At 36.5% G+C, this 16,837-nt stretch overlaps 2 protein-coding genes across 14 annotated transcripts in view; both read left to right on the top strand.

Annotated features, from left to right (window-relative positions):
* prom1a (prominin 1a) overlaps window positions 1–15,167 on the top strand; it is a 98,597-nt gene extending 83,430 nt beyond the window's left edge. For 7 of the 13 annotated variants that reach the window (XR_003936411.1, XR_003936413.1, XR_003936409.1 and 4 more), the window contains 5 exons: window positions 387–502; window positions 5,095–5,197; window positions 5,410–5,460; window positions 7,053–7,085; window positions 7,653–11,513. Coding sequence is in view for 4 of the 13 variants with exons in the window: in XM_030145292.1 (XP_030001152.1) it covers window positions 387–502; window positions 7,653–7,710 (174 nt within the window). In the remaining 9 variants the exon portion in view is untranslated. Of the gene's footprint in view, window positions 1–386; window positions 503–779; window positions 3,787–5,094; window positions 5,198–5,409; window positions 5,461–7,052; window positions 7,086–7,652; window positions 11,514–15,145 lie in introns of those variants that run through there. The other 6 variants (XR_003936410.1, XR_003936416.1, XM_030145295.1 and 3 more) reach the window with 6 other exon arrangements.
* A 54-nt stretch (window positions 15,168–15,221) lies between these two features.
* On the top strand, window positions 15,222–15,833 carry fgfbp2a (fibroblast growth factor binding protein 2a). Its single transcript, XM_030146130.1, has one exon. The coding sequence runs from the start codon at window positions 15,222–15,224 to the stop codon at window positions 15,831–15,833; it is 612 nt and encodes a 203-aa protein (XP_030001990.1).
* The last annotated feature ends 1,004 nt before the right edge of the window (window positions 15,834–16,837 follow it).

The following is a 16,837-nucleotide window of genomic DNA, read 5'->3' on the forward strand; positions in this document are numbered from 1 at the left end:
ATTTTTATTTTAGACAGTACTTGCAACTGTTTTAGCTAATGTTGGTAACGCTGTTTATGTGATAGATGCTCTGTTTGATTGAATCGTGTAATAAATGTGTATGTAAATATACTATAGAAAGAAAGAAAGAAAAAGAAAGAAAGAAAGAAAGAAAAAGAAAGAAAGAAAGAAAGAAAGAAAGAAACAAACAAACAAACAAACAAACAAACAAACAGAATACAGCTGAGAAAAAAATAGTTTTGGAGTTTTACCCGTTTACTTTTAATGATGCATGATCCCCTTTGCTGCTGCATCTGCAGTTTCCTCCCTTTGGGATTAATAAAGGATTATCCTACCTCATGCACTGTAATAACAGGTTGCATTGATGGATAATTTGTTTTTAACAGAACACTTTCTGGATGGGTCTGGGCTGCAGCACTCTGTTCCTGCTGCCGAGTGTCATCTTCGCTGTCAAACTAGCCAAGTACTACCGCAGAATGGACACGGAGGATGTTTACGATGAGTGAGTATTCTACTTCTGCTGTTCAATTGCATATATATACACGTTCATGTCATAGTTATTGTTTAATAGAATAGATTTTGATAGAATTTCATCTTAATTGATAAAAGATTTAACCAACATCATTACCTGATTGTATATGGTTGCAGGACATCCTTCTTCCTTTACAGCTTCCTTTCTAAGTGTTTAGATGTAGAGTTTTACATTTAATAAATGACTTGTTGCAGTAGCTCTACTGTTTTATTGTTGATTTTTTCCTCCATTTTTTTCCTTCTTGTAGTTCCTCTGTTTCTGGGACTTGGCATTTTACTTTGTGATAACCATTTCTACTATTTCCATTTTCCATATCTTTTAGTTTGTTTCATTCATCTCTGTTAAGCACTTTGCACTTTATAAACAATGACATATTAGTAAATAGAAGGCTCCTCCTTGTAGACTTTATTTTTGTTCCTTCCCCTCATAATTATTTGGTTTTACACAAAAACAACAGTGGTTAATGTCCAAATCGATATGCGGCGCCTGTTGCTGCGTGATCTCTGCTGGATTCCTTTCTGGTGCATCTCAATTTAAGTAACTTTTTTGTTGTTGTTGTTTTTGTGTATCTTTATAGCATTGAGACAATTCCCATGAAAACGTAAGACATTTTATCCACCTCCCTCTCCTTTTCAACTTCTCTCACTCTGTGCTTTTCTCTGGATCTTGTACATAGAATTGTTTACTAAATTATTGGTGCTGGTTTACGTCTTTAAGCTTGGAATTGCTCTTATATGGGTGGATGGTGTGGCTTCTTGTCGTGTGCTACCTTTTTAAAGTGTCCCTTACCTATGATGAAGGGCTCTTGCAATCATTACCTTACAGGTCCACCTGTATTTTTTAAGTTTAAATGTAAATAAAAAAATATTTGGTTTATACTCAGAAAAAGGCTTTACCAACATGTTTTTGTCCTAACAACCCTGTTTGGCTACTCAAAAAGAAAGACTTTTTACTCTTCAAGTTTGATCCGCATGCCATGTCTCTCACAGTACATCTTCACCCCTTTTTTATACAACATTTTATTTCAGTATGGAAATTGGTAATAATGGTTATCATAGTGAGCGGTCACAAGGTATTCCAAATCCAATGATGACAAGGTAAACCCTATTTTAATCCTGTTGACTGCATGTTACTGGGAGTGGAGGCATGCCTGGGGATGAGGGTTTTTTTAAAGCCATAATGATGTGGCCAGACATAGTGCATGTCTTTAAGGGGGCTGATTCACACACAAAATATCTGGGGGTCAACAATTCAACAGCAGCATGAAGGGTGAAAAGTAATGGTAGCTTTAATTATAAATTATATTCAGTATGATGTGTTGTGTTGTGCTGTGTTTGGAACAGCTTTACTTGGAAAAAATTAAGGCAGAAACTAGTAAAAGTGGACTGACTAAAGAGCTTCAAAAGAATAAAGGCCTACATTCTGAAAGTAAGCTCAAAGGAACAATTATGTACTTCAGCATAAAACAAGGTCTGAAAAGGGAAAAATGACGCAAAATGTCATTAACAGGCTGTGCTGAGATATGCTGAACATATATTGACTGAGACTCTTGTGATAATGAGATTTTAGTTGACAATTAATAGTCATACAAATAAATGATTGTCTTTTCTGTTCATTTTAAGCTACTAGTCTAGTATGACAAATAGTTTCACTTTATACATAGGACATTAAGTTCTATGCGATCAGTGTGTTACTGTGGTAAATGGTCTGCAGTTGCAGCTGTTTCACAATGATAGCACAGGTTTTACAATAACGGAGTTTTAGTTGATGAGTAAACATCATAATTATTGTGTTTTTTGTTCAAAAATCATATAATTAACCAAAGAACTTCCTAATAATAACTTTAAAATGGCTATTGATGAAACATGCAAACATATTAGTGATATTGACAAAAACCAATAGAAGCCAAGAGCCTTGAGATGAAGGAGGTGTAGAGAACTATTGACAATAAATGAGAAACAGGCAAATCTCAAAAGATGGAAAATTACATTTAAATATCATATTTCCTCAAAAACTGAACCATGTCAAGCTCATTACAGATATGGCTTGTACTAACTCCCAGTTTTCATTTGCAGATATACAATAGTGCTAATAAAAAGTGCCATTTTTTGTTAGTTTCATCTGCCTGTACTTATACAGGTTAGACAGACTATAGACTATTTGATTATCAATGATTGGATATTTTATCAGTATCAGCAGAATCAGAGCTCTGTATATGGCCGATGGGTAAGACTAGTTTTCTCAAATTTTATCACTGACTTTGATTTGTATTATGGGTGAAAAATAAACACTGCATCTAGAATTATAGTTGGTTTGATGATCAGTTTCAGATTTTATTGATTCATTACTTTGAGTTTGATCAGTGATCCAGATTCAATTATGTATTGTTTATTCATTTATGTACTCAGAACTTTTGACTAGATTCTAGTAAAGCCAAAAATAAATTAATTTTCTTATTTTGAGTGGAACAGTATCAGTTGATTGATCAGCTATCAGCTTTTTTTGTGTTAGAAACTATCATCATTGTATTGGCCTTTAATTCATTAACAGTCAACCTCTTGTGATTGTTGGAAATAAAGCAACAAAGAAATAAACTAATCTTTGAAAAAATGTCATTATGTGAGCAGCAGAACAAACTGCACCATCTCAAGAGCTCTTTACTCAGTTCAACTGATGTTAATGCTTGTGCTACCATTACTTCTCCCTTTGGGAAGCTACCACACCACTAACCCCTTGCATGAGTGCACACTGGGTCAGTCACGCTTTGTGAGAGTTCTTCCTGTTTTCTCTCGTTTAGAGTCAGTCAAAGTCCGATGAATGTACACCTGATCATTTTGTTCAGAGAGAGGCAAGCATGTCAAGCTTTGGTGTGATGCTAAGAATGCTGCTCCTTTGATTTGGTTTTTACTTAATCTAACAAAACATCTAACTGCATGTTATATATTTTTAAGTTGCATCTGGACGGCGTTGCATTTGGAGAGCCAACCTGCTGTAACACAAACTACAGGCAGAGAGCAAAACAACAAAATTACAGAGAGCAGCAGACACTGGCTGCTCACTGCTCCTCTATATTCTTCTTTATGCTCTATACTCCTTTGTATGGAAGAGTTTCATTCCTTAAAGACACATCCATCAGTTACTTAGACATAAAAGTAAAAGTTAAATTACAACAAAATAGCACTATTATCAAAATGTAGCTTGTCTCACTTAGAGGAGTTATTTGTAGTATTTATACTTCCAATTAATTTTTTTTTTTTTTTTTAAAGAAGTTATTGTGAGATTGTTATAATAAAGAGCTCTGAAGTTATGCCAAAGTATGATATTACAGAGAAATGCACTGAATGTATTCATGCGACAGGCTGGTGGATTTATGTGACCACTAGAGGGAGTAGTGAGTCACTCTGCTGGAAAACTACCACCACCGAGCCTTTGACCAAAGTGTCAGAAAGTGACCAGATGGGATGAGAACCACTAAGAAACAACTTTTAGAGTCAAAGAAAGAGACAAAATAATAAAAGCTTGAAGTACTGTTGTTTTCACCACTGAACACAGCTCTAAATGAATAGAATGAAGTTTGATGCTGAAATGGCAGCAATTCCTCTACATGGGTCAGTTTGATTATGAGGTTTATAAAGTTATTATATGATGATATTATTTTTGCTGAGTTGCCATTTGCTGATCCGCAGTTCAGACTAAACTATGACAGTTCTGGAGGTGATTTGTCGTTTCACTGTGGCTGTTTTCCGTCTAAAAACAGAGCTAAGCTAACAGAGCTGTAATGTAAACTATCAGCTGATGTACCACATGAAGATTATAAGACACCATCTACAAGTTTTATTTTGAAGAATTAAAGTTGATGATACCATAATACAAATATGTGTAAACAATTAACTTTGTACTTCATTCGGTGAGTGATAATCTGTGGATACATCGTGCTGATTCGTTGGTGGTTTTGGTCCTAGGTGTATTCTACTACGTGGCTCTCCCTACTGTTAAAAGTTTGGAAAATTAATACCACATAGAACTCCTTTAAAAATACTAAGTAATAAATGTAATTGTGTTTAAATGGATGCAGAATTATGGAATGAAACCCATAAAGTTTAAACAATGACTCAAAAGGGAAATGCAATCTTAAAGAGGCAATAAGCAATCTGCACTATAACACACTGCACTGACTTTCATCATAAAACTCTGATTCATTGCCATTTTGTTCACTTTTAAACCTGCAAACCAATAAGTCTCTTTTAGACAACAGTAAGTAAGCTGGGAATAACATTCAGAATGAGTTAAAAATGGAACATCTTTAAAGTCAAAACTCTTAAATAATCCCCACTAACAAAAAAGACGTGACAAAAAAGTGCACTTTCTGCCCCTTTAACACAGCGCACAGTTTATATCTGTTTGTTCAGATGTTGACGAATGTTCTGCTCTCTGCCTGGTGAACCACTTATGCTGCAGGCGGTGGTGTCACATCACGGTGATGGTTTAGTCTTTTTTTGCCTGTGGCGGTTAACGTTGTTGTATGTGTGTATGTGTGTGTGTGTGTGTGTGTGTGTGTGTAGCATCCCTACCTATGACACTATGAACAGGTTCCCTCGGGCCTCGGCTCCTCCGAGGCACATCGACTGGTGACAGAAAGCTGACCGTTTTTCTGGCTCCGGAAAGGTACTGGAAGACAACAATGATGAATCACACCTCAGTTTCTCTAACACCATTTTATTATGTTTTTTTTCCCCTTTCAGTCTCACATCTGTCTTTGACACAGCTGTCCTAGTCTGCGTCACCATGAAATCCACCTCTCTCCTTTTATTTGAATCTTTTCTCTTTGGCTTTCTTACGCATTACTGACTAACTAACCCTCTGACACTTCTTCACAGCTTATTTTAGTGCTTTTCTGCTCACAGTGACATTGCAGGAAAACCATCATGGTGAGATTCTCATTTTGGAATCACTCACAAACCATAAATGTCCTTGTGGTATTTATGTCTGATTACATGTGATTGCTTAGTCATGTGCTGTAGCGCAGAGATGCTGCATGTGCTTATTTTGCTAACCTCTCTTTTCGTTTTGTTTGAAGGATGAAATCACATAATTGTTTACTATTTACTTCGCAAGTACATTGGTTTGCAATTTAGCTTGAAAATAGCCTACTGTTTTATTCACTGATGTTTGTTGCCTTTTTATTGATGTTCTCTGTGGTGAAATCTGACATTACCTGTGAAATGGTAGTAGTTTATACACTGGAAATAAAGTTATATGCATTAAATGTGCAACTGTAGTAGTGTGGAGTTGTAGCTGTAGCTGTGTCCACAGTAAATATTAGTTAGTAATGAGCATGTTTCGTTTTGACTTTAACTGGGAAACTGCAAAATACTAAGTCTTCCAGTGTTGTGAAATCACAGAAACAATTGTAATTCATGATATTACTGTCAATCTCTGTTAATTTTATGCCACTAGCATAGGATAAACCTGATAATAGTTTATTTCTACGCAGACAGTTCACCTAATGATGAGGAGGAGCCATTTAATTAATGTAGATATTGTGATGGAAATCAGGTGTTTTTCTGTTATCCACCTGTTTTTGAACACTAAATATTGCTGATTATCACATCAGGTTATGACAAATAATGGCAGTTAGGTCCACTAGTTGCAATTTGGTAATAATGTAGTCAATATGATAGCATTAAATATTTGCAAAATTCATAAAGAAAAATTCCAGGATCTTTTCTGGAATTGCTCCATTCTTTTACGGCCCTGTATTTGTCATATACAGATACAGATTAACTTTCATCCTCAGGGGATATTCAACTCATTGAAAGGAAAATAAAAACTACATTCAAAATACAATATCAAAGATGTACCCTATCTTTTAACCAAGTTTAATAAAAACCAGGGCAGTAATAAGTAAACATGGTGCAAAATGGAATCGCAATAATAGATACCAAAACTTGGATACATCTTTGAACAGCCAATATCATGCCAAAAGTCAGTTAATTAGTTTAGAAAAGTGCTTCTCAGACTGTAAAAACTACAGTGTACTATAATCAGCTTTAGTTCACCTGTTCAATCTTCTTTGGGCTTCAAATTGACACAAAATAAAAAACTTCATTATATTTTTCCCATCATTGTTTCAAACATGTCACACATTTCATTACTTCCTGCTTAAATTTTGGCCATTATCATTTAAAATCTGCCTCTGATAACTTCCATTGTGTAATATTTTTGTCCTAAATCAAGCTAATTTTTAGATTTGGAGAGAAATGTCTCACTCCCCAAGGAAAGTAGGGTACTTCTGAAACAAAAAAGCACAGTGGAGTCTTTTAAACTCCTGTGTGAAGCATCATGAAAGCATCATTGACTGCACTCACATATCTTTCACTTCACAACCCAGTCAGAGCCACGATAATCTCCTGGGTCATTCAAAGAGGGACAAAAGCAATAGTATATTGTGAAATATTCATTTTTTACATATATATTATACCAAATGTAATTCATATTTCCCTAATATTTGTCTTTTCAGTGCCCTCGAAAACTGGAACTAAACTACGCCATTGTAAGTTAATTAGTTGAATTCGCTGCAATGAGTTTACATGAGTTTCTATTCTTGGATCAATAGTGAGGAATGCAGGTTCAGATGTCTATTTAAGGAGTGATTTACCATTGTATTGACTCTGAAAATCTCATTTTCCCCTAAAAAGCCCTCTAAATTAGAGTGTACAGCTGTGCAGCTTCACCTGAATAGAGAATTAAGTAAAAAAAAAAAAAAAAAAAAAAGCAGCTCACTATTGAACAAGATAATGAAAAACCTCAGGTCAAGTAGATTTGTATTGGACAACAGAGAATGTGAAGTCACATTAAAGGTTGTTTATGTGTTTCATTTTAACAATCTGTAATAGGATCAATTAGTGAAGATGCAGTGGCTTTAGTTTCTACTGTAGTCTTTGAGTTGCAACAATTATGTTACAGAGAATTAAAAATAATATGGAAAGACAGGCTATAGAGAATGTACAAAATTTCACCAAATCTGGGAAATATAGAGCAGTGATGTGTAAAAAGCTTTGTCCAAATACATTAAGAATATTTTTGCCTTACTAACCAAACCATGTCGCTTTTTTTCCAGTTGTGGTTCACAAACCATGAGAGCAGACAAAGCTCAATACAAGGAAAGGACACCCTGAATCCTTTGGGATATTTTGTCTTCGGTGATCAACTAAACCATCCAAACAAAACCATCCAACAATACATTAACCTGCTATCCACCGTTCCCTGCCTCTCCCCAAAAAAAACGACAACAAACAAACAACAAAAAAAACTCTGCCTGCAAGACATCGAACTCTTCAATCTGAGCCAGACTCCGTTTTTCAAGGACTGCTGTGTCTGCGTTTACATTTGTTGGGACATAAAACAAAGCTGAACATACATTCAGCCAGAGGATGTGACAATAACTGTGATGCCTGTTCATTTATGTGTTTTTGTTTTGTTAAGCTTAAGAAAACAGTGGCTGGAAGGTAAAGTGAAGGTTACGGCAAGTTGCTACAGTTTGGCCAACTTTATCGCCTGCATTAAAGATGGATGTGTCACTTTCAAGTCCACCCTGTCTCACAGCTTCTGGGAGAAGTGGCTGGAAAAAAAACATCCTTTTTAACTGCAGACTGTGTGAGTTGGATGGATATGTGGTACTTTAATGACTGAGAACTTGATGATTCAGTGGCAAAATGATAGAAACTGATTGTTCCTGGATGTATAAATGAAGAAATTTAGCATCACTTCTGAAAATGTTTACAATAGTTGTAAGACAGTTTGTCATCTTTGCTGGTTTGGGGCAAATGACTGGTTGCCTTTCAGATGTATGTTTGACCCTGACATTATGACAGATTATGCTCTTATTCAAGGGGAGAATCCACCCACAGGTGCTCGAACACAGTGAAAAATCATCAATCTGCAATGTTTAACAGAGCTGCAACTGCTTCAGAGGGTATAAAAGTGTCAAAGCCCCGACCTGAGCTTTGCATTTTTGATGTTTTATTGCTCTATGACATTTTACTATAATTTCCAGGTTATCCTTACTGATAGAAATCATCTATTATTAGACCTATGAAAAATGACCTGGGGCCAGTTTCACAAAGACACACCTTAGTGGCTTAGCTGTAGCTGTAAAAAACACCTAAGTGGAAATGCCTTGGGGACACTTGGGGAAAAAAAAAAAACTTTAAACAAAAAAAAAGTTTTAATGCTTCAAAGATGTAGAAAAATAGGTGCATTAATTAAGGTTATGTGCAAACAGATTTAACGCATAGTTGCATTTCTGCATGAGTGAGCCAATGAGATTGTAATTAACAGAAGAAACAATGGAAACATTAATGAAACTCAAACATGAAGAGCTGCAGAAACAAACATCAAACCAATGCTTTGACAATGAAGGAGAGATTTTGAGACATCGTTATATGGATTCAGAACAGATGAGCAATTTGGGAGCAATGCAAGGTTTTTTTTAACAAAACAGTATGTTATGAAACACTATATAAGTGGCAAAGTTTTAAACCATGATGATAAAGATGAAACAGCTCCAATTCATTGCAAGACAGCGGGTTTATGACAATGTGCATCTATGTGCAGTTTGTGTCACAGATGTGCTATAAATGTAGTTAAAATTTAGAATACATTTAGATGGAAATAGACTTATACCCTGTTCGCACTGATACTTTCTTTAATAAGTATTTTCCCACCATTCAAAAAAAAGTTCACATCACCTTAAATTTTGTAAAATATCTCTACAAATTACAATGTCAAAACGACAACAAATACTCAGATAAACCAGTGTTTCTGTTTTTGTTTTAAACTGGACACTGTTGACCTTCAGATAATATTAGACATCGAAGACACAGAAGTTTCAATCACCAGAATATGAATACACTTACTTAACAAACCTGTATGACCTATATTTTATATTTCTGGTACATATTCACTAAACAAAACAACAATGAGCATGTATAAATTGGGATATGATTCATTGTTTCCTAATATTTTAATTTTTTTCCACTTTAGAAGGTGCTTCAAAACTCTCCATTTTAATGAACTAAAATGGCATTCATGTGTGGACAAGATGGCTAAACACAGAGAAAAATGTTTGTACTGGAAAATATCCATGTTAGTGTGGACAGGACATTAATCTGTGTGGGATGCTACCTTTTATTTTTTTTAAACTTGCAGAAGACCTCTTTGAGGTCAAAATTGACTAGTCTAACACTAAAGACTGGTCTAAAACACCTGAATGAAACTCAAAGTCTGGCCATGACCCTCAAACATGTAAACACTACACTAAGCATCAAAATTAGCGCATTAATTTAACATCACCAGCAGTAAACAGCTTTTTGTTGCATTGTTTAAGTGCTGTGGGTGACTTTTTCCCTTAAAATCAGAGCATTGCTGTTTTATCAGATACTTACTGATAAAAGTATCGAGTGTATAGATTGTTCCCTAGGCAATTAAATGACTAACAACCTAACAACACAAGTTACTATGTTGAGTCACTAACAAGACATTTTACCGAGATCTTTTTTGCTTTCATAGTGGCGATACTTTTACAGTGGAGAATTACTTTCTCAAGCCAAATCCTATTTTTTTTTACTTTAGGTCTCAGGTTTTTAGCGGTCTATCAAATAATGTGCTTAATTTGTCTCTGCTTTTTAAAACCCCATAGTAGCTATGGATACATTTAAAAGCTATTGAACCAGTGAATGTATTCAAAAGCTATTTTTATTTTTTACTGCTTCATACGTCTGTTAGCTGAGTTGTTTATGCTGAACTTTATCACTAACGCATTTGGCACGCCAATCCAGTTTTCCCACCCCCTCGCCTCCATGTTTACAGGTTACATTTGCATTTGTGGCTGCTGTCAGCGTCGTAATGATGGTGGAAAATTAGACAATCCATTTATTGGACTTGTGAGCTCTGTCAATCAAATAGCAGAAAGCTTGTAGAAATATGCTTTGGCTTACATTGCTCATAATGATGCACGCAGTGAAAAAAATATCCATCCTAACACAGAATTTTTAACTTCCTGCAGAATAAACTAGCTGATGGACACAGAAGAAAATTGTATTAAGACTTTACACTGAGTAAATTTTGGCAGATTTAGACTTTTCCTATTAAACTGGTGGTTCTGAAGAAGCATTCACAGGATTTGGTGATGCTAACAATTTGATCAACTAATGTTAGCATCAAAGTTATGGTACTTCATCCAACGAAACAAACTGTAACCATGAGGATCCAGTCAGCATATTTCTTTTAGCTCATTCACATTCATTTATTGTGACAAGACTGACTCCATACATAGCAGGATTTTGTAATTACCTCTGACGATAGCCATTTGACAAACCAGCTAATGCTAGCATCAAGATTGGAGTACTTAATGCTGCTAAACTGACCAATATTCTTTTTTAATCTTATTTACATTGTGGCAGTTTAAATAATTACATAAAGACAATAAGTAACCCCATAAATAACCAAACAAAAGCCTAGAAGCTTTATTCTGGCCATGAAAACCTACCAGGCTGGACAGCTAAACCTAGCCACGCCTTGGGTTTTTTGCCAGTATATGTAGCTACATTGGCTACAAAATAAATTTGATTCACTGTAAAAAATAAATAAAAAAAATCGTTGTGTGATATACAATGTGTGAAGTACAATGACCTCCATTGGCTGTATTTACTCATTTCAGCTTGTTAAGGTGGACATTTTTCAGTATCTGTGTGCCACATGTAAAGATGTGATCTGTTTTGGGAGGAAAAGGTATGGTTTTTACTAAGTGCTAAAACTAGATACAGTATGTATCCAAATCTAAATCCTGGATGATTCCTATCCGGATAGATAAGATACACTGGAAAGTGGTTTGAACTGTGATGCTCCATTGGTGGGCACTGAAGAGTATTTGTGGTGATAAAGAGAGAGTGTATAAATTGTGAATAAACTTTGAAATTCATTGTAGTCCTTTCAGTGTCATTCATTGAAACTGTGTTTAGTTTTTATGAAGTCCTATGTCTATCATTATAATTCATAATCTGAAAAAAAGCATTTACTTAAAATGCCTTTTCTTTGAGTAAATATCTCAGTTTAATCTAAATGAGGAAGGCTGAGGGTTTAGTTTCAGATAACACAAAAAGAACATTAAAAGCAAATAAATGTTATTCAGATTAATACACAAATAAAGTCAGGAGAGCAGGGATGTGGCATTACATACACCCTGAGTTAGGGACTGAATGTCCTGCACACGCAGTACTCAATGTATGGTTAATGTACATATAAGCCTATATTTTATTCCAAAACAAATGACATGTAACACAAGTCAGTGTACTAGCTCAATGTGTATCTTGAGAATTTAACACAGCATGCACATTCCTCTGTGGTGCCAATGCTGCTGGCCAGAACCCTCTGGGTTGTGTTACTGGTCAGCTATTTTCAATAGGAGATGATTATCTTCCATAAGCTTCATTCTGAGGTTTTCTCATGCAAAGAACAACATGTGAATAAGCAATACCAACTAAACCACATACCAACTTATCCCTGCTTAAATAGGCTTGTATATGAGACAGATGAAGGCAAAACTAGTGAAAAATAGAAGAAGTGGTTCTGAGAAAATTTCCCTTTTATTCTATCCATTGTCCAAACCACTTAGTACATTTAAGGGGAAGCAGAAACACCAAGGCCTTCCTGTTTTCATCAACATCCTACAGCTTCTTCTAGGGCATCCCCCCACCTCAACAGGTGCCCAAACCACCTCGACTCTCTTGGTGTAAGGAAGCAAGAACTTTACTCTGAGCTCCTCCCAGATTTCTGAACTTCTTATCCAGTCACAGAGAGTAAATTAAGCCACAAGGGTTCAACAGTTCATTTACTTATTCTTTAAATCACTATAGGGTCAAGACCATTATCCAAATTACAGGAGCTGTATTTTTTAATGGAGGTCAAATGTGCCAAAACAGACAGAAAATGAAGTATCAGGGTGCCACAGAGATGCTCATGCCTACACATCAAATAAGCAACGTAATGTTTGTTTTGTACAAACACAAATGACGTCATCATTTTAATAGTTTTTCTAATGAAAAAGAAACTAAAGAAAAGCAATTCTCACGAAAAAGTTCCGACTCATATTGTTCAGCCCTACCAACACACATCCTATGAACAAAACTCATTTCAGCATGTATTAGCAATCTTGCTGTTTTTGTCATCATCTGAAGTTCACGACCACAGGTGAGGTCATGGATGTAGACCGATTGGTAAATCAATAGCTTTGCCTCATGGCTCAGCTACGTCCTCAATACTAATGTACAGAGCAGCGCCCATGTCACTGCACCCACCTATGATCGATCTCATTGCCACTTTTCTCCTTTGCGTTTCTCATTTGTGTTTGGCAATGGAAGAGAAATTCCTTTAATTGCACTTATTTAACCATCGAACACTTGGGCTGACGGTTCTGACTTTGTCATATAATCCATCTTTGTCCACTCAGTTCTGTATAAGTTGTAAATAAGAACCAGTCCAACTTTAAAGCCTGTCAGGAAGTCCACAAAAGAGAAAAGTATGCACAAATTAAAAAGAATAATGTTCAGTCATAAGGAAAATCCTCTGAACATAAACCAGCAAATAACTTACTGCTGACGTGTTTTTTTATTGACTTCCTAGATGATTTTGTCTTAATCACTGGGAGCCCACATAGCTTCAAGTCTTGTTATATTTCAAGAGCTTTTATCTCTTAGTTTATGGTGTATATTGGTTTCTATTCTAAATGCAACCAGCTGCAACAAACAGATGGAAGGTTGTAATGAATTGAAATGTTAGGTATTACATTGAACAACATATTGTGCCTCCACGCAACAAGATGCTTCAATATGCTACATTCTCAAGGGAATGCACACAATGTGAAGTGGTGAGGACTGAACATTGTAACAGGAAAGGCTATGTGAAGGATAGGAGAGGACAGTAAAAGATGTTCTCATTATTATCCCAACCTTGAAAATGTGACAGTAAAAATTAACAAACAGAATGAACATAAAGACTGAACAGCCCTGATTATCACTGTGGTTATACTGACTATTAGGCTACTTATGAGAATGTGAAAGAATCAATGCCGTTTGTGCTTTTGAATGACAGTTCCTAAAACTGAGGTGGCTCATTAATGTCTTTAGAAAAATGATAATTGTTAATGATGATTTTTCCACTTCTCTTTCACCACATATACTAAATAGCCTGTGTTGATTATTTGCCTTAAATAATTCACAATCAAACCCTTTTTGTCCAGAAGGGCCTGAAACCAAAGCTACTTTAGACAAATCCTCCCTACTCCAGACTATCTGGGCCACCAATCATGCGAACCCCCCACTCTTAAACAGACTGGTCTTGTTCTTTCTTAATTGGCACAGCTTTTACTTACTGAACTTGGCTACTCACGTTTCTTCAGGGTTTACAGCCTAATTGTGTTTATGTTTGGATGGAAAATGATCGGTTGGGTTGCATCTGAAACCTCACTTTATGAGTGACAAGTGTTAGATGTCTACCAATAGTACAGAGAACAAAGCTAAAACTAGCCTTAGGTTAGTTGACAAAACAGATGAAATTCAGGGGAAAACATCACATAATTCAGGTAGTATGCGAACCCTTTAAGCACTGAAGTCGCAATATTGCAACATAACTGAAGGAAACAGCCTTTTGAAATATTGATATCAAAATTTTATATTTTGGGGGGGGGATCACCTAAAGCGTTAATGTACAACATACAACATTGAATCTACTTTAAATCTGTCACTTGAGGATTATATTTCATAGACCATTGAAAGAATGATGAATTAAGCATTAACTAAATATCAAACCCCTTTTCAATGAAACAAACAGCCAGAAATATGATACAACTGTACTGTTTATCTGGATCCAACCACTTGCATAAAAGGTAATGGATGTCTAAATTCATATTCTCTTCAGCCAGTTTTCTGAATTTCAGTGTTCTATGCTGCTAACCATGCTAAACCACCATAGATGTTCCCTGTTCTTTCTTAATTGGCGCAGCAGTTAGTTCCTATACTCCATCCTGAACTTGGTCTGCCATGTGTGAGTGATTTCTACTCACATTTCTCCATGGTTTCCAATCTAATTGTGTTTATGTTTGGAGGGAAAATGATAGGTTGGGCTGCATGGCTGTGAGCTCCAAGCAGCTTTTAAAACAGGCAAGAACTTGATGGGTGCTCACAAGTATATTCTCAGATGTATGACAAATCATTTTTAATTAAGATCTACTTAGTAAAAAGAGGAGGAATTTGAAGAAAATAATGTTTTGTGTGATTATACAAACCCTCTGGTGACAAAAATGGGATAATATTTGTTCTGTGAGGTACAATTGACATAACTGAGGTCTTAGGGGATTTCTTTTACGTGTTGCAGTACAGTGCATACTTCTTGCATAACATCAACTGTAAGCATCATCACCAGCCTTCAGGTTGGTTTGACATGTGGCCTTTGCTTCCTGCAGACAGCTATAACTGGTGTTGTTGGTCCTCCTCTGTCTGTATGTTAAGTCTGACTGGATTTTTTTTTCTAACCTGAATTCTCCCTTTGTCTGCCCACCAAATAAAAAGCTGGAGGGACCTTAGCTTGAGCAGTCTCACTCTCCTCCTCTTAGCCTCAACATCTGTCTGACAGTATGTGGGCCCAGGCCACCTCCCTGCTGCTGCTGCTGTTCGCCTGCTCCTTTTGGCCCGCTGAGGGTCAGAGCGACGGCAGCAGGAGACAGAACATCTGGAACGAACCCATCAAATTCAACACTAAGGCGAAGGACCAATGCACCATGATCATCACCGGTCAAGGGGAGTACACCAAATTGAGGCTGTCCTGCGAGGGAAAGCGCTCGTACTGGTGCGAGTACGTGGGCAAGCCGTACACGTGCCGCTCCTACAACAAAAACCCCCGTCACTACTTCATCCAGATGATGTGGGGGCTCAGAAAACTCTTCAACGCCTGCCAAGCACCCAGGGTTATCAAACCTCACATGTGCAGGACAGCAAGTGATGAATCTCAGATGGTCTTCTCCTCGTCTTCAATTTCCAGAGCTCAGCTAGATGCTTCTAGGGCAGCACAAAGACCAGCGTCCAGACAGCCTGTTCGTGTTCAGCCGAGGGTCAAGGGCACACAGCAAACTACACCTCGGCCGACACCACCTGCAGTGGAGAGTAACCCTAAGAGGATCGCTCGGCTGTACTGCTGGAGGTCACTGCAAGGGGTCTGTGCCTACGTCGTCGGTTTGTTTCGGAGTTAATAAGCCAGGTAAGCAGCACCTGTTTATTGGGCATTGTTTTATTTGTCCAAGTATACTGACACTTTAGGAATTTAGATGAAGACTCAAATAAATTTCAGAACTTTTTATGCTGTTTTGCTTAGGCTACAAAGATGCATCATTTATTAAACTATATATGGCATTTTCCCCATGTGCTATTTTCACAGATTTACACTTTTGATGAAGATAACTTCTGACGTCTGATTACAGCGACCCTCGGAGGGAAATTCCAGTTCTGTTTTTATCTTTGGTGGAAGAACTGTAGTGCTCTCTTCAGGGGAAGGATGGCACTGCTGTGATTTCTACACACAAAAATGAAGGCCAGCAGTGTCTCTCAATAAACCATGCATGCACGATCTTCGACTGAGAGCCACGCATATTTTTCTAAGGTCACAGCTACAAGAACTCACTACCTGACTTGAGCCTGAAAGAACATTTTTCTCCAAATAATTCACAAAGACTTCTATGAAACACATAAAAATAAGATGAATTGGCATGGAGATGCAGTGTCATTTTTAACACTAATAAAAGGACCAAGAACGGCAAGAGAGAGAACCTGACTTTACTTATATGTATTTATACTTGTATATAATCGTGAACATTACTTAATTTGAAGTGAATATGACATTGCGAGTAAAGAATGATGAGTCTGTATGTGTCTTAAGAGGCAACACTTTCTGTATTGATATACTTGATAAAAATAAATGATGAATTTTTAAATGTTTTTATTCAATAAAGAAACATTATTTATCCATTATTTGTGTGAATGGTTTAACTGACTGCTCCTTCATATGAAAACTTCACATGTACAGTAATTTAATGTAAATTTATGGGGCTAAAGAGTAGCTTAACATACAAATGACTAAATATTACAATTCCACCACAGTCTGTCTTAAGCTTTGAAAGTTTGCCTGCAGGCTGCAGTACCTCATTTGGCCTCTGGGTGCCACTGGTATTACACTTTCAGAAGTGAAATTCAGTGATTT

Source organism: Sphaeramia orbicularis, chromosome 10 (genome assembly GCF_902148855.1).
Source record: "Sphaeramia orbicularis chromosome 10, fSphaOr1.1, whole genome shotgun sequence".
Classification (NCBI taxonomy): Eukaryota; Metazoa; Chordata; class Actinopteri; order Kurtiformes; family Apogonidae; genus Sphaeramia; species Sphaeramia orbicularis.